This window comes from Zeus faber (assembly GCF_960531495.2).
Source record: "Zeus faber genome assembly, chromosome: 15".
In the NCBI taxonomy this organism is placed as follows: Eukaryota; Metazoa; Chordata; class Actinopteri; order Zeiformes; family Zeidae; genus Zeus; species Zeus faber.
Window position 1 is genome coordinate 22,852,799 of NC_137194.1, and position 25,256 is coordinate 22,878,054.

At 43.9% G+C, this 25,256-nt stretch overlaps 2 protein-coding genes and 1 long non-coding RNA gene across 5 annotated transcripts in view; 1 reads left to right on the top strand and 2 right to left on the bottom strand.

The window, feature by feature from the left end:
- znf512b (zinc finger protein 512B) overlaps positions 1-9,947 on the bottom strand; it is a gene marked incomplete at its 5' end in the record, with an annotated part of 32,971 nt that extends 23,024 nt beyond the window's left edge. For all 3 annotated transcript variants that reach the window (XM_080015495.1, XM_080015496.1, XM_080015494.1), the window contains one exon: positions 9,815-9,947. In XM_080015495.1, the coding sequence (XP_079871621.1) occupies positions 9,815-9,947 (133 nt within the window). The remainder of the gene's footprint in view (positions 1-9,814) is intronic.
- A 3,035-nt stretch (positions 9,948-12,982) lies between these two features.
- LOC307241425 lies at positions 12,983-15,428 on the top strand. The gene is made up of 2 exons (XR_013844551.1): positions 12,983-13,320; positions 15,149-15,428. It is a non-coding gene; the product is annotated as an uncharacterized lncRNA (long non-coding RNA).
- A 4,085-nt stretch (positions 15,429-19,513) lies between these two features.
- samd10b (sterile alpha motif domain containing 10b) overlaps positions 19,514-25,256 on the bottom strand; it is a gene marked incomplete at both ends in the record, with an annotated part of 25,335 nt that continues 19,592 nt past the window's right edge. The window contains one exon of the mRNA XM_080015313.1: positions 19,514-19,536. Coding sequence (XP_079871439.1) covers positions 19,514-19,536 — 23 coding nt within the window. The remainder of the gene's footprint in view (positions 19,537-25,256) is intronic.

Genomic DNA, 25,256 nt, shown 5'->3' on the forward strand with positions numbered 1-25,256 from the left:
GGTTAAATGTCAATGTACCTAAAACAATATTCATATCCAAAGGGTCCGTACATTTTTTTTTTCTGTTCTCTCGTTACAGACTTTGACTCACCAACGCGTCTGTTTTCCAGATCATTCCCCCCCCCCCCCCCCCCAGCCGTCCGGCCTACTGAATTAAGGTGTGACAGGAGACAACGAAAGGCCCTGCTCGACAACGGACACATCATCGAGGCTGAGAAATCCGCCGCAATTCAATTTCATCCCCAAAGCAAAGATTCCCAGATCTCTAGCGTTTATCGATCCTCGCCTCACCACCGCAGGACTTTTCGAGACCCGAAGGCATTAGAGTGGGAGAATTTAAATATAAGAGCGATGAGACATGGGGAGACGTGTGTGTGTGTGTGTGTGTGTGTGTGTGTGTGTGTGTGTGTGTGTGTATGTGTGTATGTGTTTGTGTGTGTGTCCCGGGGGGGCGGGGGTGTAAAAGTGCGTTTATAATACTACTTAATAATAGACAGGAGCGAGGTGGTCGGCGATAGAGGTGGAGGAAGAGGGACAGACAGATTGAGATGGAATGATGGAAGCAGAGGAAATTGACAGTTATGTGTTGAGACACAGCTGAGAGAAAGAGAGGGAGAGAGAGCGATCATGGGGACTGGTTGCTAGGGGCAGAAATGCGGGATCAGCACATCAAGGAGGTGGGTCAGAGATGAAGGTCTACACCGTCAGAATTTCTACTCCGTCATCAGTGGACAAGCAGAGGGCAAACATACACGGACGTTGGATTAGAAAGTACAATTAAATTCTATTGTTTTCAATTTCTGAATCCGTTTGAACATTGTAATATTGATGCTTTGTTTACAGGTTGTGGAACCATTTTCCACTGTAATCAAATACTGAGTTCGTTCCAATAAAATAATTTCTGTACTTCAGATGTTTTTTTTTAAGTTGGTCAAGGTGAAATTGAATGGTGAGATGTTCCCCCACACGCAGCCCTGGACTGAACCTTGATGGACAGATGGACCAGCAGGTGGGATGTCTGAGGAACAGGAGGGTGTTGACCAACTTATCGAGGCTCCAATCATTTAGGCTTTCACCAATGTTTGTAGATAGACTAGGGCTGTCAAAGTTAACATGTTAACCCAAATTTGTTTTAACGCCATTCATTTGTTTTGACGCCTTAATCCATTTATGATGACCGTGGGATTTTTTTGGGGGGGGTCCTTAACAGGAAATGCCTTATCTGTTTGTGGGTGTGTGTGTTCTTTACAATCAGTGACATATGAGTGGGGTGGGGGTTTTGGCGCAAGATACTACTGATGATCGGTTATATTGTTTAGTTTGCATGTCATTACATGTCTTAATGCTATATCCATGACAATACAACACAATACATTGTTTTGGGTTGTTAGGTGATTTCCAATAAACATACATTAGCATTAAGCAAGCATATTTGTCCACTCCCATTTAGATACGAGTATTAAACACTTGAAAAATATCCCTTTGAAGCAGCACTATGTAACATTTGGTATTTGACGCCTCTACAGTTTCTGAGTGCAATTGCACTTTTACGCCACTGTCGTAAAACTCGGTCCGATGTCCAAAAATAATTTAATTTACCGGACAAATTTGAACCTTATCGGTCATGTTTCAATAACAGTCCATATTACAAACGCAAATATAATGCACACCTAGGTTACAGCGCCCCTTTGCACGGACCTTGCCGCTTCAGGGAGCACTAAGTCTACGGCTCCCCCGAAACTCCCCGGAGCCGCGGGGAGATAGGACACGGGTGTAGCGGTGTACCTACCGAGTAGGTTCCAGATGCACTCGGCCTGGCAGATCAGCCCGCGAGCCAGAGGGTGAAACAAACCCTGTGAGACAATGAAAGGTAGTGCGCACTGGCTCAGGCGTGGATTCAGGGCACACACACTGGCCCATCTCATCCGTGCCGTCGGCCGTGTGGAGCGGCTATGTTTTGTATGAGCAATATTACCAGACATTTTGACTGGGAAGTTTAGAATTGATCTGGGTTTTTTTTAATACATTTTACCAGGCAAAAACATGGTAATTACCATAGCCTAATATCAAGGAAGTGGCGTAGTGTCGTAAAGCATACACACACACACACACACACACACACACACACACACACACACACACACACACACACACACACACACACACACTTTGAACCCAGTTCAAATTTGCATAGTGCAAGAACAAGTGTTCAGGGGGTGGGTGGAACAAGAGGTGGCAGTCTCCATATTACAAGTCAGTGCACAATCAAAATGATTTTAAAGATGTTATTTTAAAGTAAAAAAAAAAGTTACACAGTGTTGCCCTTAAGTTACTTTTTGAACAGATAAAAAATGTGCGATTAATTTGGCATTAATTGCGATTAACTATGGACAATCATGGAATTAATCTTAGGATTGATGGTACTAATACAGGCAAATCATTTCAGTGAAGAATACATCTAAAAGAATAAGAGCGGAATCAAGAATGACCGTCTCCATTTAGAAAAACAAAGAAAGCAAGGGAGCGGGAGCTAGAGAGAGGCGGGAACCAGACGCAGGAGCCACTCTAACAGACCACATCCACTGTTGCCTGGTGTGGCATTGTGACAGCTCCACCGCACTAGTTCTACTCTAGGAAGGCGCAGCGCCACACAAATTACATCCATTCATAGCTGGTTGTTTCCAGCTACTAAAGTACAAAGGAATTTGAGGAAAACCAGTCGAGGACTCGGGATCAGAGGACGGCTGGAGTCCTAGTTTTCATGTTCTAAATAATGCCAAACTGTTTGCCCAGGGTTGAGATATCAAAAGTCTTGATAAGATAACAAGGTGTAGCAGGTTGGACGGAACTGGCACTGCGTCCAGTGGGATGAGTGCCAGATTGGTGGCTTGCAAAGGGGTACGAATGTGCAATAGGAACAGGCAAATCATGAAACAGGCCTCTACAGAAAATGGGCTTTGGTTATTAAAGCTTTTGTTTCTTCAAAGTGATGTTCACAACCCCTCTGGGATAAACAGTGGCTCATTAGGATTACCATCCCAGCATTTCTACCCATACAGTAATTAGCTATAAAAAGCTGAAGCCAGTCACTGGTCAGTAAAAAAGTAAGAAGGCAAGTTTCAGAAGCATTCTTATGAAGTAAACTAGGATTCAACCGATATATCGTATTTCCGATGTATAGGGCCGATATTGGCATTTTATTACATATGGGCTATCGACACTGCCAATGTCGTAAACCTCCGATATGGAAAATAATGAAACGAGACCCTCTCCGTAGGGCTGATCAGTATACCGACTTTTAATGGTATATCGCTAGATTTTCAAATAAGATATAGGATGAGAAAATACCGTTTATATCACTATGGTTTACTGTTGCGTTAAAGTACGTAACCCGTTTCTTCCGTAAAGCCGTGCCGATGTTTGCATCTCTCCTCCCTCTCCTGCAAACCGGAATTATAATTACACTTTCTTTGTTTGTTTAAAATAATATATTGAATGTCGGCACAAAATATTGGTATCTGCAGCCTCAACCAAAAACAAACAAATTCTGGTATTGGCCGTTAAAAACCCATATTGGGGGAACGTGAAGTAAATGCAAGGACTTCTGAGGTAGTTCTGTGGTTTTACAGGAACAATGGATCAATACCTTGCGCAATATGACCATAATTGATAAGTTTGTTTTACCCCTGACACCTTCACAAGCCCACGCACCCTCTGGATAATCAAACAAAACACAGACTACATTGGCGTAGCGAGTGGATATGAAAGTTTGTTTAGTTTGATTTGTTTTACAATTAGAGCATTTCCACTAGTAATGAATGTACCGCTATCGTGTAGAAATGTCTTCAGCAACATTTTTTCACAGCTTTCCCACAGTCGGTTTGACTAAAGTTAAGTTCTTTCAAAAAGTACATACAACTATGGCTGGTCTAGTCGCAATGAGTCACCATTCCACTCTGTCACTTTCAATTTGGTGGAATGTCAAGAAATCTTTGATTTTCTTCAATTTGCTTCCTGCTTCTTCAAAAGCCACTGTTTGCTCCATGGGTTTTTATCTAAAGCCCCGTTCACACATGCAGTATTTCCCAGCAATGGTCGGAACCGTTCCCGCATGGGGTCATGTATGAATGGGAGCAGGGATCAATATTATGGGAAATCTGTTTGGGCAATTTCCCACCTCAAGACCTAGTAACATTTCCGGGAAGATGGCTATGTTGTGAATGGAAGCGGTAACAAGCATGTGAAGTAGGGGCGGAGCCGAATCCGAATACGGTATCGGCAAAGCACAAAAAATATTTTTTACAAATATGTTTTTTGTACAAATATTTTTTTAAATATTTGTTTTCGGGAAGGAAAAAAAACATTCTGAAAAATGGCGAGTCCGATCTGAACCGTGGAGCTCGGCCGTGGGGCTTGGCTGCAATGTCTGCATAATAATTAGCCATGTTTTTCTGTATTATGTGTAACAAGTTAACAAATTTGGTTAACTATGATTTAAACATACATTGCAAATAATAATTATAATGTGATGAATCTACTCTGAGGCTAATTTATCTTTCTTCATCTTTCCATTTTTCCATCTTTCACACTGAATCTGCCATCATTTCTCAAACAAACAGCAGCACATGGCAAATTATTATGCAGAATGAGTCAATTGGACCTTCCCAGGTGCAATGGGACATTTTTGGACTATTGGGGTTTCGGAATAATTTGCAGTCCCCCTGCACACAGGCTGCAGCCCAGACAGGTAGGGAGCGGACAGGGGGAGGAAGAACATTCCTTCTCCGCAGGCAGAGAATGTAGGACAGGTTTAAAATGATCACACATACACACATACTTTTTGAAAAATGATAACGCAGCATGCAGTTGTACAGAGCCTATGATTGTATGTACATTATGTATGTATGTATGTATGTATGTATGTATGTATGTAGCCTATGTGCAAAGATAGATGAACGTAATGTGGAACCAAATTTCACAAGTTCAACTTCTACCTGGAAGCTGTTAGCAAGTAAGGAACATGCTAAGCTTAGCTCAAGCTGATTGCGTGTCTGATTGAGTCAGTCACACTATGGTGAAGAAGAACCGCCTGCTTTTTTTAAATCAACCGTGTGGGAAGATTTTGTGTTCCCAGTGAACTATGACAGCAATGGAGAGGGAGTGGTGGATCGGACGAGGTCGGCGTGTCGGGGTTGTTCGACAGTTTAAGGGAATGTGTATATAAGGCGACACCACTTTTTCGGACGTATTTCCAGGAAAAAAAACCCTGTCTTATATTCAGGTCAATATGGTAGTAACATTGGGTGAGGGTTATTAGGTCCGGGTACAGGGGCTCTGGATCGTCGCTTGCCCCATCTATTCTGGCATTATCATGGCATATGTGAAAAGGTGCGAGACGGAAATGTTCCTGAACACAGCTGCATGTGTGAATAGAGAAACTCATTTGCAGTGACGGAAAGGTTATTCCAGTAATTTACCGGGAACTATGTGTAAAAGGGGCTCCAGATAAATAGAAATTCTAGAGGTGCAGCAAGAATCTAATTTGTTACAATATTATGTCTTTACTTTCTTAGACGTATAATGAAAAATTACATGTTGTGATTGTGGTGTTAAAAGCTGAGAACGTATGATGCAAAGTTACATTTTGTGGACAAAATAGTAAAAAATGTGAATGCAACAGATTACTCTCATGCAAAACCTGTAACACTACACTACAGCAAAGGGAACCTTTTTTCCACATATGTGTCCCACCACAGCAAAAGCCGCCATCTCGCCCATTTTTAAAATCGCCAGGAGCAGCCAAATAAGTTTAAAAAGCCTTTCTTGAAGAAAAATGAGATTTTTCCAGATTCGTGTTCCTTTGTGTTTTTTTTATCTCTCAACATATTTTCAAAACCGAGTTTAATTTATAAATAGTAGAAAAATGTTGAACCGTGGAGTTAAATATTCCGTTAGATTACATAGGGAAATGCAGTTCACTTACCCGGATGCTAAATAACGCCGATTGATAATTTCCCTTAAAGCGAGAGCCCAGGTGAAGACAATTCATCCATATTCCATGTGATGTGAAGTCACAATGTGAAACCGTTTTGATAAAATTCAACCTTTAAATCATACTACTCTTACACACACGGAGCCATTGTTGTGAAACCTCAAAGAAGAAAATCCCTTTGTGTCACGCACCTACGTTACTTCTGTAAACAGACGGTTAAAGCGCAGCACGGGGGTGTTTCGGTCTCACTTGTCTGTGAAAACTTTCTTCTCGGTATCGTTATGGATTACGGGCGGGTGGCGGAAACTCTGAATCATATTTCAGACGTTAATCTATACCAGCGCGATAGATCCAAGTCAGTGTTAGCAGCGCGTACTGGACTTCATTTTCTGCGGTGATAGTCAGTTCTCTGACGGCAACACGGAGAACGACAGCGATGCTGAATCTGATATAACTCCGGACTTGGAGAACATTTCAATCAGCGGATTTCAAACTTAATGTGACAATGAAACAGAATATTTTCAAGAACCACCGGAGGAGACCGACAATTGCGTTGTTGTTACAACAGAAGAAGTCGATGACGTGATGAAGTCCGTTGAGGTTGGTGACAGATTTTCAGATTTTCTGAGACTGATAATATTGATGGACTCTCCATTTTGTTGTGTTGTCCGTACTTTTAAACTCCAAAATAATTCCACTTTTATAAAACATGTATATTCTTACTGTTAAATAAAAGCTTTTTTAAAAACAACATTAGTTGAGCTGTTCATGATTGGCCAATTCAGCATCATGTTAAGTAGCCATGAGGCTTTGTTTGTCCGCCAACTCATTTGCATTCTGGGAGCTGGCTGAATGAACCAGGTGTGGGTAAAACTTTGGAGGTGATTATCTCAGAATCACAGTTTGCCACACCCTTGTCATTAACAAGTCATAGCTTTAAAAATATTTGCTTGATTTGCACAAGTGACACCTTGTTTGGAAGCTCTGTTTCTCCACTTTCAAATGATGCAAAGAACCTGAAAAAACCTGAAAGCCCCCAAATTACCCTAAAGTACTATATCTACCATAACATTAATTTTCATATTTCTGTTGACAGAGGACTTAGCGGGTAGATAGTCATGATAAGTGGGCGGCCGCCTACCAAAACACTGCATTACTAAGATATAGAACATCTACTGTAACAGGCGTTTGGTATGTTTGGCTTCGCAGCTTAAAGAATTCCTGTAGTTTTTCACTACAAAGAGAAAAGTGGTCCTTCAAGGATTATCTAGTGCTTGCACCAGAAGCAGTTAAATGCTCTTAGAAAAATCTTAAAAACCTCATAATCACTTTAAACCCCACCCACTGGAAAAGTTACAAACTAAGCCTCTCTAAAATCTAGGGAAAGCCCTGGTAATGAGAAACACAACATTTTGGCCAAATAAGGCAATATTTCAGCTCCAAAACACTGGCATGTATATTTATAACTTGTGCAACCAACATTTGCTTTACACACAGAGCAAAACACTGATGAGGCTATAATTCAGAAAGGCATCTATGAATGCATCTGCATATCAGAGATGAAGAAAGACTTTCAAAGAGAAAGGGAAAGAGAAAGCATCAAATAGCGAAGAAGACAAGTACAGCCAGGAGCTTCTGAGGTTACCACAGAAAGTCCCGAAAAAACAGTAGCCATAACCTCAACACACACACACACACACACACACACACACACACACACACACACACACACACACACACACACACACACACACACACACACACACACACACACACACACACACACACACACACACACATACACACACACACACACACAAACAGGCTGGGTTATACAGATTGTTCTATGTTGTAAATGATGGGGAAAGATATTAACCATTTATGTTAGAGGTTGACCACGACCCCAACCACTGTTCTCTGAAATCATATACAGTTAGTCGATTTTTTTTTTGTGATCATTTCAACATTCCTCTCCACTGATGTTCTTAGCAGTGAAACATCGCTTTCAGCCTTATTTACATCATCTTTCTTTTTAGACAAAGCGTCACGGCATAGACTTTCTGCAACACTCGCTCATTTGTGGTCCAGTAGTGTGGCGAACATTTTAATTACACCAGCGTTTATGTTTATGGGTCAAGCGAGATGAGCACCGCCAGTTGGTCAGCATCAAATTGCCAAACTGTAGATGCTGTAGAGCAAACTGACACCAACGTGCCATGTACGTATTTCTGTTTTGACACGCGTAACGCACTGTCCTTTCCTCACACAAAGAGACACACACACACACACACACACACACACACACACACACACACACACACACACACACACACACACACACACACACACACACATACACACACACACACACACACACACATACATAGACACACATACATAGACACACATACAAATAGAGGTCAGGTCAGAAATTGGAATTCCACAGTCATTATTCCAAAGTGACCCTTTGCCAACTTGTGTTTCTCTGGCCGTCCTCCCTAAACCGTTATCTTCTCCACACCTCACCCCATCCAGCTTTCACTGCACCTGACCCCGGGCCCTCAGCCTCAAAACAATCAAAAGTGGAGTACGAGAGCACTTAAGTACCCAGTAAAGCCTCACAGATTTGAAATCACTTGTTTAATGTGCAATAAATTGGAGAAAAAAAATGTGAAAAAACATAAGGAGTCAGGGTGCTGAGTCAAACCTCAGATTCAAACCTAGTTGGCCACCGCTACAATCAATTCTGCCAAAGCATATCCACTGGAAGACAGAACACAGTAAGGAATCACAGAATGTTCTGCCCGCCTATGCAACACTGCATCCCGTATTGTAAGGCAAGGCAGATAATCATACACTGACATAGAGATAAAAGGGCTCTATCAAATAGCTTCCCTGCAACAGCAGCAGAGGAAAACTATTCCATGCTCTTCTGCACTGTCATATCTGTCTTGCAAAATAAGTCCTAACTGTCCAGAGTGCAGTCAAAATTAATGAGGAGCAAGCAACCAAGGAAACAAGCACAAACACACACGCCCCACACACACACACACACACACACACACACACACACACACACACACACACACACACACACACACACACACACACACACACACACACACACACACACACACACGAGCCTAAGCAAACATGGTCTTCCATCTGACCCAGAGGGCTTGAATATTAACATGGAAAGAAAACAAATTGAAGCACCTTAGTCTCGAGTTGGTACCGTGTGTATGGGACTTGGAGGCTATTTTCAAGCAACAAAAAACAACTGGGTCATATTAGGAGAGCCCCAGTTTTCCAAGTCTGCCCGACTCTATTAACAAAGTCATGATGATCCGCTGGTTATTGGATTGAAACATAATTCTCCAGTCCGGCTTTCCCCCTCCAGAGTCTTCCATCTCCATCCAGATGGCTTCGGTTTTCTCGCATGTCAGTGCTGGCACTATTTGTTTGTTTGATTTTCTCACTGTAAGCAAGCTGAGGAAAAATGTTGTATTTTCCATGGCTATCGGTGGTGAGCGCTGTGGAATTGTGGCTGCGTAACCAGCGATTCCTATTCTACTTAAATAATGCCTAAACTTCAGAAACGGGGAGACTGCCAGTCACCATCTTGCATATGAGAAAAACTTGCATTCAACATAAACAAATAGCAAATAACCTTTGGTTGAACTGGAGCTCGAAGAAATATATGAATACGACCAATTTCAACATTTGACAAATTATATCCATATTATATCATATCCATATTTCTACAGAAAGGATACTCAGATAGCATGTTCACTTAATAAAACAAGGCATTGTCTGTATTACCGTGTTTGTTGTTGTTGTTGGTGCCTGGGGGGCTTTTCACAGACTCCTGTGGGTGTCCAAGTTTTGGGGGTCGGCCCCTCGGAAGCCCCGATGAGGACAGCTTCCCGAGCCTAGGACCACTTGGGCTCTCCATCCCTGCAAAGTGGGAGGGAAAACGGATGACTCAAGAGATCATGAGCATGCTCTCTAGCACTCATTGATCCTGTTCCACTGCTTGTCAAAACATTATTAGCAATGTCTGGTGCGTCGATGGCATTTTATGATGCCGTTGCATTGTTTTGCCATGCAGCTTCTCCTCCTGGGCCACCGGTGTTATTGGATTGGAGATTATCTGTGTTGAGGCACACACATCATCTGAAGTGGTAATGAGGTTTTGACCTTCCGTGTTTCATTTCAAAATCAATACTCTCCCTTACACGTGAACTCCATGTTCCGCCAATTAGACTGGAGGTGAGTCGAAGAAGCAGGGCCACATTAACAACGGCCTAACTTTCTTTAATCACCCCTCGTTGTACCCGGCTTTTTCCTGTATATCAGATCATATCGGGCGGGACGGTGTCTCAGTGGTTAGCACTGTTGCTTCGCAGCAAGACCGTCCCGGGTTAGAACAACAGTCGTCCCAGGTCCTTTCTGCGTGGAAGTTTGCCTGTCCTCCCCGTGTGTGTGTGGGTTTCCGCCAGGTGCTCCGGTTTCCTCCCACCATCAAAGGACATGTGTTAAGGTTAACGTTGATGTGTTAATCTGTTGGGTGGATTCTCTGGATCATGAGAGGACACAGGCAAGTCACAAGACACGCATTGCCTCACTATGTAACTGTGTGTGTAAAGCGACCTTGGGTCCCTTTAAAGGCGCTATATAAATTAAAGCCATTATTATATACTCGGGATGCTTGTCTTGGTTTAGGTTACATATTAATCTGCAAAGACACAACAATAATGACTTAGGTCAAAATGTCTGTACAACAACATTGTCATACATGTCCTACTCGACCTAGCCATTCTGTCCGTAGTGCTTCCACCCAGATCAAATCCAGTGTATAAGCTTTGGACACTGGTCCCTGGTGCAAAACAGTATGGGAGACCCTAATGGATGAAAGCTGACAATTGCTAATTATGCTAAGTTTGATTGATTATGGTACCGACATGCTTTCTTTATCGCACGCTTATGTCACTCTCCAAATGAATTACAACAGCACATCAAGGGTCACTCGTTTGTGGAGCCACTGTATCCGCTACACGATGCACTACTCTACGCACATTAAGTGATGAAGGTAGGGCTCGTCACATTGGACAATGCTTGTCATTTTGCAGTATGGTCAAATGAACATGGAACAAAAAAGCCTACAATAGGCACCGTTCCATCATCGATGCAGCAAGCAAAAAGAGGTTAGTTCAGAATTTGACGGATACTGCCAAAGACTGTTTTTTGACTGGGAGCCCACCAACTATCGATCACCTGGAATAATTTAATGGAAAAAAATCTGCCGGGGTTCGCGGCAACATGAGTCTACACTGTCTGGCAATTTCTGGCAAGACAGGAATATATCACCTGGGAGCACAGACTGACACCAGTGACATTCTCCTGAGGAAGACTGTGGATTATTGCTGAGTATACACACCGCAAGACCTTGGCTAGGATTGGTGAGTCCCAGACTAAATTTTCAAGATCTTAAGACAATCAGTGCAACAGACAATAAGGTGACCTGTTGCCTCAAGGGTTGTTAAGAGCACGCTCCCATCACTGTCAGCTCCTCTAGTCGACATCCACCTACTCACTTAAAGTGAAAGTACAACATCGACATTTCCACTTGAATAAAAGTATTTGCAATTAATCTTAAATGTACCTAAAGTACTAAATATGATAAAAAGTAGATAAGGAAAAAAAAGTAAGTATTAAAGGTAAAAAGTACATAGTATGTCATAGCCAGTGGCCTACGACTTATCATACAGCACAAAGTGCTTCTCTACCTTTATTCTGACAGTGACAAGCGCTCATGCAAGTGCTCCCTGACGACAATTTACAAATTTTGATTTTGGCCTATATATGAATCATTTGAGTCACTTAAAACAAAAGAAAAACAAGGTAATATGTGAGTGACTGTGTAGAAATGCTTTGGAGTAAAAGTCCCCAAAAGGGAATATACTTTAGTAAGTACCGATACTTGAAAAGTGTTTTTAAGTACAGTAACTAAAGTACTCTTACCTTGTTGCTATATATATACACACTGTATATATGTGTGTGTGTTTGTGTGTTTTTAACTCATTGGTAATTGCTATTATCCATGTTTTTTCTGTTTGTGATGTTTTTCTTCATCACTTGTTTTTGTTTTGCTGATTTAACTCCCTCTAGTGAACCATGACCCCAAGGTGCCAAGTCCACCGCTTCCTACAAGCACACACCCACCCCGAAAGCCGAAAGCGCCACTTCTACTTCAGGAAAAAAATATATATAAAAAAAAAATACAACTACACAAGTACTTTAACTGGGCTTTGTTTTGTTGATGTAATCACCAGAAATTACATTTTCTACTGTGCAATTATTGCCGCGGGGTACTAGGCCCTCCTCGAAGGCCACACCTACCTGAACCGCCGGGAGCGGGTCCCCAGCACGAGCCGGGTGACCGGGTCACGCACGTGGGGGTGGAGGAGGAGGAGGAGGGAGGGTGGAGGAGGGTGGAGGAGGAGGAGGGGGGGGGGTCAGGCGGTTGGCAGCTGAACGGCGAGCGTTTTCACCCCCGGACGTCGGCGTGTTACATGGCAACCACACCTGCCGCCGTTCGCACCGGTCCGGCGGAGGAGAGGGGGGCGGCCTCAAAGACGGCGGGCGGTCGTCATGGTTGTTTCTCTCTCTCCCCCCCCCCCCCCCCCCCCCCCCCCCTCGGCGCTCTGCGGACGACGAGGCGGCGACGAGGAACGCAAGAAAAAAAAAAAAAAAAAAAAGAAGGGAAAAAAAAAAAAAAAAAGGGCAGGACCGGCGTGTTAAAAAAATATATATATATTTATGAATAAATTAAAAAACAAAACAAATCCGGATAGTTTGGCCCCGATTTAAAGCGTCCGGCTCCCCCTCCGTCTCCCCCCGCGTTAACATGTACCACCGCGAGACACTTCTCCGACCGCGGCGTCCCCGCGCGAAACAGCCCGAACGTTATAAATAGAAGCGAGAAAAGGGGACCGTCTCCAGGTCCTTGAGGAAAACATTAGAATACGGATGGTTTATATAGGCAGTGAAGCAAAATGGCGACTTTATTACGAAGGAGGAGTAAAAAAAAAAAAAAAAAAAAAAAAAAAAAAAAAAAAAAATCCTTGCGCTGGAGCTGGAGCTGGAGCTGGAGCTGGAGAGGGAGGCGCAACAAAAAAAAAATGTTGTTTAGTGCAGTCGACGGCGGCGGGCGGAGAGAAAACGAAGCGAGGGCGGAAGGGGGAGAGAGGAGCCGACGACACCCCCGGTGGTCCTTACCTCCTGGCTTATTCGGGCTGGGTTTCTTTACGCGGACACCATCCCCGGTACGGTAACGCGGTGGCGTCGGGTCATGCGCGGATCCACTCCACCCCCACCCACCCCCTGACAGTTGCAAAGTACGGTCCTGAGGCAACTTGCAAACTCTCGCGTTATTATTATTATTATTATTATTATTATTATGATGATGATGACGATTATTATTATTTACGGCGTCGTTGTCGTCGGCGTCCGGCGGGGCGGCGGACGCTCGTTATATCCGTCTAATTAAACGCGCCGCAAAGCGATCGGTGCGGCCGCTCCGACGTAACGGCGCCGGTTCATGACGGGGGGGGGGGGGGGGAGAAGGGAGAAAAAAAAAAAAAAAAAAAGAAAAAGGGTCAGGCCTCCAATTCCTTAAATCAGCTGCTAATGTGCGCTCGGAGATTCGCCCCGAACGTGGCGGCGCGTCCGCAATCCAATCTCTTTTCGGTTATTTTAATTCCGCCGCGTTGTGGCGCTCAGCCAGGCGCCGGTAATGGCCGCGGCGGCAAAGAAAAATAACAAAACACAAACAGTATTAGAATATTGGATTGGGGTCCAGTCCAAGACACCCTGCACTTTAACGATTGACTTCTATGTTGAAAAATCAATTTAAAAAAAACAAAAAAAAAAAAACATATTGAAAAGGTCACAATTTAGACACGGGCAACAATCTTCGGGTTTTTATTTTCTGCATAAACGCACGTGATCAACGTTGTGCCTATCTATAGTGTTCATCTCATGTGATCGGTATTATAAACTTCCTCGGTTTGCCCACAAGGCCGCACCTCTCGGCGAACTCGGTGGTTTAGGAACACACGTTGGCCGTGTAGTCCACATGTGTGTGTGTGTGTGTGTCGGTAGGACCACAGTACAACTGGGCTCCATCTACACCATTACTGCCAATTACCCTGCACGAATATTCTGAAGCCATGATGTCATGCAGGGAGGTTTTCAGCGCTGCCAGTGGAGGGCAGGGTCCACCCGCTTTTAGGAAACCCGATCACTTCAAAACACAGATTCTTGTTTGTAGTCACCCGTGATAGATAGATAGATAGATAGATAGATAGATAGATAGATAGATAGATAGATAGATAGATAGATAGATAGATAGATAGATAGATAGATAGATAGATAGATAGATAGATAGATAGATAGATAGATAGATAGATAGATAGATAGATAAATAGATAGATAGATAGAATGATAGATAGATAGATAGATAGATAGACAGATTGTAATCAAGATTCTAATTGTATGCATGTACAGTATGCTATATAATAATATATACATGCGTACAATTACATATATGTAGTTTTATTGTATATATGTATATATATATTTCTAACATACATTGGTGAACAAAGGATTACTTTTCTTAAACATCAATGTGTAATATAATATCCATTGTGCACAACTGTCTAAACTGACAATTTAACAAATGTGATCAGCAATCAGTTAAATTTGACTCTAAGATCAGTTAATACGCAGTTCAATCTGCTAATACAATTGGAATGAATTTCAATCAAGACATTCATTTCATAGATTTTATTTGTGGCAAGGAGCCAGGTACATTGCGCCACTAGATGCTGCTGTCCTGCTGTCCTTTTACATAGGAAATGCCGGGCAAAACTACTGTGCACTACTGCACAGTCAGGAGCAGCTTAGTTATTATAGCAATGGCAATTAAAGCAATAAGTGTTAAATGAACTATTAATGTGCAACTTAGAAAATAAAAATCCCACTGTGGTTCTTTTTGTCTTCTTTCGGCCCTTGCCGAAGAACCAAACCATCCGGTGTTACGATCCCGTCAAGTTTCCAAAAGAACCTATTCTATGCCACATTCTTTTTCAGAATTGACACAAGAGATGGGCAGTGGACACGGATGGGATGGACTCGCTCCCACACACCCTGTCACCGCAACTGGACAAGAGACGGGCCTGCACTTTAATTTTATTTATGGGCTGTTCCTCCGCTTTTTAACACTGTTCATCCATAAACACAGATTATAAGCGCCTTATTAACCCGGAGGCAAACACTGCTACAACCTTCTTGTTTAAAGGGTTTCTGTGTAGTTGACCCCAACGTGCTAAAGTGAATGTGTAAATGCCTAATAAACGAGTGTTAGACACAAGTCCCCCCTACGGTTATGCCCTATGTCCTGTTTTAAGTTCCATTTATACTACTGAAAGTATATGCAATGATATAATCTCACTCTAATCAAATGATATGGCTTTAGTGGCATGTCTCTCTGATGACCAGTTCTTCAGTAATTATTTCCACTATGAGCTAGTGGACTGGCCCGATGTCAATGCTCACTGAACGGCCCCAGAACAAAAAACATGCACGTCGGAAATGAACAGGAGTACCAGGCCCCAATGAATATCTCTCCCACTCCTGCTTAATGGCCATCGGGTGCAGCAGGTGACCTCCTAAGCACCTGGGTGCAGAGACTGACCGGGCCGTCCGTCTGGGTAGGAAGCTCAGCCGAGATTCTTCCTGCTGTGGAAATGAAGGTGATTTGATGTCAGGGAACATTTCTTTGACGGTTACATCAATATGTCGTCAGAAATGTGGTGACCTTCAACACTGTGTCCTGTTTTGGGTTTGGCTGCCGAGGCCAACATCTCTAGAATGGTCAGACTGGGTAGAAGCACAACCAGCTCACAGACCATCTGAGGTGGTAAAAAAAACCCCCTGAAATAACAATGACCCCCACCCGCCCCTTTGACCGTTCTTTTAAAAAAAGCAGGTTTTTGGCTGCTTTACACAAACTGCAATGAATTAGCTCAACCAATCACAGAACAGTACTAATCCACTCACCTTACCCACCCATCTGGGTAGATATCTGAATATTATAAGTTTTATGGATATACTGTATATATTACCATGTTTTTGTGCATTTATGCCTATGTGGTCTGTATTTTACACACATTTTAAAAATGGAAATTTGGACAAATTGGACAGTCTTTGTATATATACTGTATACATGAACTGTATACATAGTATCTAAGCATAATCTTTCATTTTGCCCCTTGAGTCACCGTGAAATCCCCACCTTGAAAGGAACCAATTTTTACATTTTTTGAGTTTTAGTTTTAGTTGAGGCCTGTTGTTATTCATCACTCCCAGAAGTGGCCTGGAAGCTGCCCAAGTCCCTCTCCTAATCTATTGAATTTCATAACTGTGTGCTGGTTTTCCCATGCATGGGAAATTTGAACAATTCGAGGTATAGCACCCTACCACATGCAGGTCTTTAGAGGGAAATCAGCCGATCCAGGCGGTTGTAAATCTTCACCTCTTACATCTTTGCCATTCTGTCTCCTATCTGCCCCCTGGTATTAAATTGCTGCTAATGAACAATTTTGGCAGCACTTTGTGTGACCTGTGATTTAAGAAATAAAAAAATATATATATATGCTGCTGATTTATCACTTACAGAAGGACAGAACCTTGGATTTATAAAAAAAAATATCCAGAGAAGGTGAACGAATTTCATCTAACTACGAAAAATTCCAATCTATGGAGCCGCCACCGTCTAATGACACTTGAGCAGTTCCTCTGGATTAAAGTGCTTTCATTTACTTTCATTTTGGTGGAATACGCACGGCATGGCAAAACACAGCCAATGACATCCAGATAAAGGAGGATTATGTCCCCTGTTAAAGCATACAGTTATACATACAAAATAAATAATTTGAAACAATTGCACGAAACCGGAGAAAACACTTGGTTTGTAAACATTGCTTGCTCAGCATCTATAACTCCGATTCACACATCTCCATGTCATTAACAGGTGAAACGCACACTAATTGGCTTCCAATGTGTGTGTGTTTATGACTCCAGGCAGCAGACACAGCTGCTTGGTATTCACGAGTAGCTGTCATGGGTGCGGCAGGTCAGAACATGGGCTCAAGTGCGATTCACCTTCGTGGTCGACATCCTCGATCTTCCAAGTGCTTCCAAATAATGGGACAGTGAGCGATAAATGGACTGCATTTCTAAAGCGATATTCTCGTTTTGCGACCAGTCAGAGCTCTTTTACAGTACACACACACACATACATGGATGGCGGTGGCAGCCATGCAAAGGCACACAGGTGCTCATCAAGAGCAGTGAGGGGTTCAGTGCCTTGCTCAAGGACACTCGGGCGTGCTGCCTGGAGGAGCCGGGGACCGAACCAGGAACCCTCTGATTTCTGGACGACCTGCACTGCTGCTGAGCCGCCGTCGCCCTGCAAGGATTCCATTCCTCCCCCTCCATCATTTGAACCTTTCCCTCTTCTTGTGATCGTTTCCCTCCATCTTCGTGTCCTTTCTTTATTTCCTTTTATTATTTTTTTTTATTCTCCCACCGCCTTTGTTACCCCCCCCCATCCTGTTATTTATTCACTCATTCCATTCAGTTGTATTCCCAGATCACACAAGAGGAATAAAAACAACAAAAAACAATCACAAGAAACAAATAGTGGAGCAGTGATTGGTGCTCTAATGTGTGTTGTGTGATGTCAGAGAAAAATGATTGAAAACATGATATTTTGTCACATCATTTTATGCCACCGGATAACTATAGAAAATAGCTTCACGGAAATATCTCAATTGCTGTATATATATATATATTTATTTTAAAAAGACAACTTTCATCGCATTTCTTATTTTTCCCACATCTCAGACAAACAAAAAACAACCACAGAGTAAAGAAAGTTTCTTTTTCTCCAGACATCCATCAGTGAATCCGTCCCGAAAAACAAATCAAACAGTACACCTCCTCCCCTTCAACAGTTGATTCAGCAGTCGAGCTCCATCGCTGTCGTCAATTTTGTTGATTTGTTTTTGCCACGAATGGAATGGCCGGGCCGAGATACGAGTCCTTCCCTTGTTGAGCGGAACATCCTGGGCCTGGGCCGTCACAGTGTGCAAGGCTTTCCGGAACTTTCGAAATCACAGTGTCACCAAATAGCTCCAACAGAAACCAAAGCTGCCCCCCCTCCCCGCCATTTTAAGTCAAGGATATGATATAATAATATTATTATTATTATTATTATTATTACTATCATCATTATTATTATTATTATTATGTATTAACTTGCTTTTTCATTTGCTAGAACACGTGTACATTCCATTAATAAAATGTTGCTTGATCCATCACAGAGAGGCCAAACAACCTCTCTCTGAACCCATTCCACTGACAATACTGACAAGACAGTTACAGTACGGTTTCACACTGACGTACAGCGTTAATTATACTACAGAACTGTTATAGTCGGAGTCATATATAGTTTGTCACTGAAACATCTAAAGTTTGTCTGAATTAGTAAAAAAAAAAAGGTTGTAGAGTTATATAAGAGTGCTGAGGGGGAAAAGGGCTTACTCTTTCATCTATTTAAAAACAAACTACAATGCATATTCCAAAATGAAAATCCTGAGAGAAAAACGCACTGTGATGTATTTGTGAGGAACTGATCATGAATGCATTGATAATGCCATTCTAATGCAATCACGAGCAGTTCTGGAATTCCATTTGATAGAAGCAGTGTTTCAAGATGAGACTTGTCGTCCCACGACTTTGCATCCATTAGTCTAAAACGGTGTGCTACATATAAAATCCCCAAAATTCAAGCATTTGTCTACTCATCAATTTATTCTCAAATCTTAAACATTAATGGGATTTGAGGTAAAAAAAAAAAGAAGAAAAACACGAGAAAAAAAAACAACACAAAAAAAACACAAAACACAGAACCATAATATGGAACATGTGATGCATAAAATCTTGACCGAGTCGCATAAGAAGCTGGGAATCATGTTCCTTTTGTGTGGAATGGAATGTAGACGCCCTACGATAAGTCTTGAATTGGGATTTTCAACAACATTACACTAGAATCGTACCTTCAATCCGTCCCAAGAGGAGATTTACCAGCGATACGCCTACAGGGCCACCGGGGTCAAGTACTTTTACATTTTATCATTATGTTGTAGTGGGCGCTCGGGCCTGGAGCCCAGGGGGGGCTTTGTCTCTGTTTTTCAGTGTCTGTAAACTAGATTGGCCGCGTTGAATGGGAATCCTCCAGCTCGGCTTGGCGTGGGCTCTATAGGCGCGTCCCCGTCCCCCTTTCACGCCTTGATTCTCCCCTCACATATCTGCAGACGGCAGCTCCTGCACCAGTATTGTCACAGCGAGAGAGAGAGAGAGGAAGGACTGCCAAGTGGATCAAGGGATGAGCTAAGAGAAGTTTCCAAACGAGGCTGCGGAGAGAGAGAGAGAGAGAGAGAGGAAGAGAGAAGGGGGAGAGAGAGAGAGAGAGGAGGGGGTGGACATAATTAAGATTTGAGTAGATAGAAAATAACAAAAGCTAAATTGAAGCCTTGGTCGTTTTTGAAGCCTTTGCCCTAATTTAACCCCAAATCTTTTCATGTGCTCACACACACACGCACACGCACACGCACACGCACACGCACACGCACAGAAAACCCTCTGGCCTCTGTTTACCCGTGCTTCTCAGCGTCAGTTGTTTTATTCACATCTAAGAGTGTTTCCAGAGCCCGGGCAGCGGGCGCGGGGGTTTGCAGCCCTTTCAGGCGGCACCTTATTCCCCCAAATCCCCCCTGAATCCTTAATTAACCAGTGTGTCCAGACGCTCCACAATATAAAACACTGTGCCCTAAATCTCAGGAACCCCTGGAAAGGAGGTTAGCAGCTTTGGGGGGGGGGGGCTTGCACAGGAGACATTAAAAGAAGATCACGGCGTGCTGCTGGTGAGAGACAATATATAAAAGAGACTTAAAAGTAGTTGTCGGAAGGTCTTGTTGTGCAGAGAGATGCAGACACATAAAGGTTGTTTCAAAAAGCCCGTTTCGTCCAGATATACCAAACGCTGCCTGTTGCGTTGACCGGAGGTGCAAAGTCAAGATGGGTGAAAACGACGACAGGTCGTGAATCTCAACCCCTGTGGGGATCCGGGGACGTCTCCATCTTTGTCATTTTGTCAGGAAAATGCAGATCAGATGTACTTTGAGTGGGAAAAACAAAAGCATGTGAGCACCATGTGAGCACCACCGGACTGAACAGTGATGGAGAAGCACTGAGATTGAGATTTGTCAGGTGACCTAAAACATGTTATGGAGTCAGGGGGGGCACGCCCGCAGGGGGGGGGGGGTAGAAAGCATTCTTACCCTGAAGTGACGAGGCCTCTTCACTCTTTTTTTTTTTTTATTGTGTGCTTTTCTCAGCGTTAAAAGCTTTTAAAAAAACATCCTTATTTTTAAAAGAGCAAAATGAGGGAAGAAGTGCCCGTGATGTTCTGACATCTGATCAAACCGGCCTGAGTGAAATTACGTTATCATGAAGAAAATCAAGAAAAAATGGGTGGCCATGGCCCTCGGGGGCCAAATTCTCCTGCCAGTGAGAAAAGGTCCGAAAGGTATGTGGGGGGATAAGATTGGTCATTAAAGTTAGGAAGATAAGTTTCCATCCCTGATCGTTACAGCAACACCTAAATACAGGAGGGGTCTTGAGACGGTCTGATGGTGAAATTATCTTTCAAAATAAGGAACCGTGGATTTAATATCTTCTAAACTCTGCATTGTACAGCTTTGACATGCAGCAACACCTGGCCCTCTCTCTCTCTTTCTCTCTCTCTCTCTCTCTCTCTCTCTCTCTGCGTCATTACCTCGTCCCCTCTTTGCAAACAGCAGCTGTGCCCAGGTGGTTTCCGTGACAACTAGCCATTTGTCCCGTCCTCAAATGACACCGGGTGTCGGTGGGAAGGCGGAGAGTCGTCGCTCCCACACTGTCGACATTTAAGCTCTAATGATGGGGTCACACCGCCGGCGACAGGGCTGCAGCGCGAAGCCAAGCAGCTCCCGTCTCGTGCCCCCCGACTCCGGGCCCCTGGCTTCTGTGGGCGTGTCCGCTCAAAACCCACAGGCTGTTGTGGGCGCGGCAAACGTTTCAAACAACTCTCAAGAATCGAGAATCAATCCCTTTCTGTATTTAATATAAATTATATAGATGGAAGGTGCTGTGTGTAGTTTTTAAAAAATAAAATGCCCTAGCTGTTTACTTAGCAAAATAAATGATTTCTCGAAAAAACTACGTCCGTCACTTAAAATTGGTGATTGATTATTCTTGTTGGAGAAACATAAAACGTCATGTTCCTAATTTAATCGATAGTTTCAGTGAGGTTTTTCATTAAATAAATAACCTAGACAATTACACAGTGGTCAAGGCGTCCATTTTCCAAGGATCAGTACGATTGAGAGTGTTTCTTCCCTCCTATTGGCCGCCGCCTGGCGCCCGGCGCTGCTCATTTGCATACAGTTGAAGTCTGCTCAACTTTCCTTGTCGCCGTGAAGGGGTTAGCTCGTCGCGGGACGTAGCACTGCCCGCTGCAGGCTGACGAAGTCCAGCTCCGTTCAAAATGCATTGCAGCCTGTCCCATTGACGCCTGTCGCTTTGCAGCGCATGCACGCCGCTGGTGTGACCACAAGTAAGCCCTGTTCCCCCTGATTGTCTGTGGACACGCACAGATGTAACGCCCTGAATCCAAAATATATACATAAAAAGCGAGGGAGGGATGTTAGTGGAGGGATTGTACGGACAACGACAAAAAAAAAAAACCTCCTTCCCTCGATAGAAGCGACTTTAAATGAGATCCCGGCGGAGCCGTCAGAGTGGAGGTGGAGGAGCGAGGGGAAGACGGGGGTGGGTGGGGGGGGGGCAAGAGCAGAGAGCTGTGAAAAGCGCGCGGGCAAAAATTTATGTTGAAGAAAAATGTCATGTTCCTCTTTTTTCCCCCTGCCTGTCACGCTCGGAGGTTCATTCATATTCTAATTCACAGCTACAGTTGGGCTGTCAGACGCTGCCTGCAAGCGCCAGCAAAAGCTCCACAAGGACACACGGAATCTGCGGAGGGTTCCAAAAAAACGACAAGGTTACCCCCAACCTCTCCCATGGCAACTAAAGCGCCGTTGGATTGTTGAATGCTTCTTTTTTGGCGGGTATGGGAGGCGGGGTGGGGTGGGGTGTGTCGGGGTTGGGTGAGGCGGGGTGGGGGTGGGGGTGGGGAAGGGGTAGGGGGAGGTGGGGCGGGGGCGGGTGGCAACGTCATCTGGGTTCAGCTAATTATTACTGGGACTCTGAGACAGGACAGATGGTTACACACACATAAAGATCCACACACTTTGGAGGAAATCAGACGTGATGGGAGGATAGAAGTGTATGTGTGTGTGTGTGTGGGGGGGGCGGTGACAGTTCACCATAGTGACGGAACACAAACACTGGGAGGCTGGTACAGAAAAAGAAAGGCCAGCCCACCCCCCCCCCGCCGGGGCAGCGGCCCCCCCCCCCCCTGAGCCGTCCAGATGTTGCAGCAGAGCTGACAGGATCGCACGCACACACGCACACAGGATTTGAGCTTTTTTAGCTGAAAGAGACAACCCTGATTCATGTGACAACACAACGGTTTGTCAACACAAGCGCCTGTGCCGTTGTCAGTCCTTCCCTCTCTAAATGTAATAATAGTATTTTCCATTGATTTACCAGTACGTCATCCTTCTCACACGCAGTGGGGGCCGTGACACGTAGGAGCCTCTTGAAATCATGTCAGACAAATGATATTAAGATATGATGGAGAGTCTGGTACTGCGAATAAGGACTTTTTTTTGGTTTTATCTCTGATTCACAGGTCAATCCAAACAGGTGCGTTTAAAAAGATTTGAAAAAAACACCTTAACCCGAGCTCAGGTTTCTTTTTGGATGGGTTTCACAACCGCTTATACGTGGATCACATGTTATCCCATTCCAAAAAACACACTGTGGTTTTTCATTCACAGCACAGAGCGTTTCGTGATGTATTCTCATTATCGCGCGCAGGGAGCGACTTTGTCCTCAACAAGTTGCGATGGACCGTAATTGGATTCTACGTTGAGTATAAATTGCAATTATATTGTTTTGTGCAAGTGAGCCCGTCCCAGACAGATCTGAGCCGCGGCCAGGGGAATAATGAGGATTAGTGGAGCTGCTCCCGGTGTCCATCTCCCCTCATTAACCCTGTGACCCCTGTTCGCTCCGTCCTTGGTTTTTTGCTGGATTTCGGTGTTTATTTTTAAAGTCTCGCAACAAATTACAACCAACGCGCCACCTCTTCTACGTCAGCGCCAACCTCTCTCTCTCTCTCTCTCTCTCTCTTTCTAGTCGAAGTCAAAGTGAAATTAAAATGCATTTTTGTAAAAAAAAAAAAAATGTACGTACATCTGCTCTGTATATTATCTCAGCCGTGTAGTCATTTTGGTCAAAATCTGCATGACCAAAAAAGCTTTTCTCTTTCTGTAATGACAGCGCCACCTACAGTATACCGGCATTTTCCAGAACACATGGATTTCCTAACAAATGATCAGATATATAATATTATGAGAATATATCAACGAATCTGATTTATTTTACTTCCACACAGCAGACATAAAGATTACTTCTACATCATTTCCAGATTTTTGAACCGTGAAAAGTAGTCACAATTACTTAAACATCGGCTGTGATCAAGGTTTTTCACATTGAAAGTGATGATATTGCCAAACTGTTACCTTCACTTGAAAGGAAGAGAGAGAGCGACTGCAGGGCAGCTCGGGAGGTAGATCATCATCGCAGCCTCGCGCACTGTTGCGTTAAACCTTTAAAAGATTTTCAGATTGGAGTCAAACACGGGTGTCAAGCTTTTATTCAGTTGAGGTTTTTTTTCTTCCCGCCTCTTTCGAGGTTAAAGCGAGATCAATATTTAATTTTTGGTAAATCCATTGGAGACGAATCCGATGTGACAGGTTGTGTGACAGTGGGCTACACGCCACTCCAAATCTCAGTCACACAACCTTAACACAATTGTGTATGGATGAGAGAGCATCTGAGGGCAAAAGAAATGGAAGGGGGTGTGTGTGTGTGTGTGTGGCTGTGTGTGTGTGTGTGTGTGTGTGTGTGTGTGTGTTTGTGTGTGTGTGGCTGTGAGTGTGTACGTGTGTGAGCGAGAGAGAGACAGAGACTTTTTTCATTCTCCATACTTGATGTGGAATGTGAGCAAGCATGCACTGTCTGTGTGTTTTTCCTGTGTGTGTGTGTGTGTGTGTGTGTGTGTGTGTGTGTGGCTGTGAGTGTGTACGTGTGTGTGAGAGAGAGAGACAGAGACTTTTTTCATTCTCCACACTTGATGTGGAATGTGAGCAAGCATGCACTGTCTGTGTGTTTTCGTGTGTGTGTGTGTGTGTGTGTGTGTGTGTGTGTGTGTGTGTGCGTGCGTGCGTGCGCGTAAGGTGCAGTTAACAATAACCCGTACTTTTCTTTTCAAAGTACAGCTCATGTAGGCAGTGGATGTCTCTGGGTCCATTCTCGTGTGAATTGCCCACGCCTTTGTCCTCCCTCTCTTTAAACCGCTCGCTCCTCCGTCGGCGACACAGAAGAGTCATCCCTCCTTCTCCTCTTCCCCTTCCGCTCCACACCTCCGCCGATAACTTCCCAGCCAAGCAAACCCCCCCATCCCCGCCGCCACCTCTGCCACCGTCCTTCACCATCTCTCGCTCCACCCCCCTCCCCCCCTCCTGTGCCACCCACCCTTTATCACCTTGGCACACCCTCTGCCCCCGTGAACCTCACGTGCTTTATTAAAGCGTCCAATTAGCCGCTCCTTACCGTGCACAGTCAGGGCCTGTTGAACTGGCAAATTACATTTGCAATACTCTATTAATAGAAGTGTCCAACATTGTTCAAATTTCCACCCCTCCTCTCGTTTGAGTCTTTCTTTCTCTCCCACTTTTATTCCCCCCACTTCCCACTTTCTTTCCCAGTCTCCTCTTTCCCCCAGTGTATCTTTTACTTCCGGGGCTACCAGAGCTCTCATAGTATTTATATAATAGACTTGGTTTTTCACATGTTCGTCCTTGTGAAGGGTAACGCCGCCAAGTTGTGATGCGGTGCGTAAAAC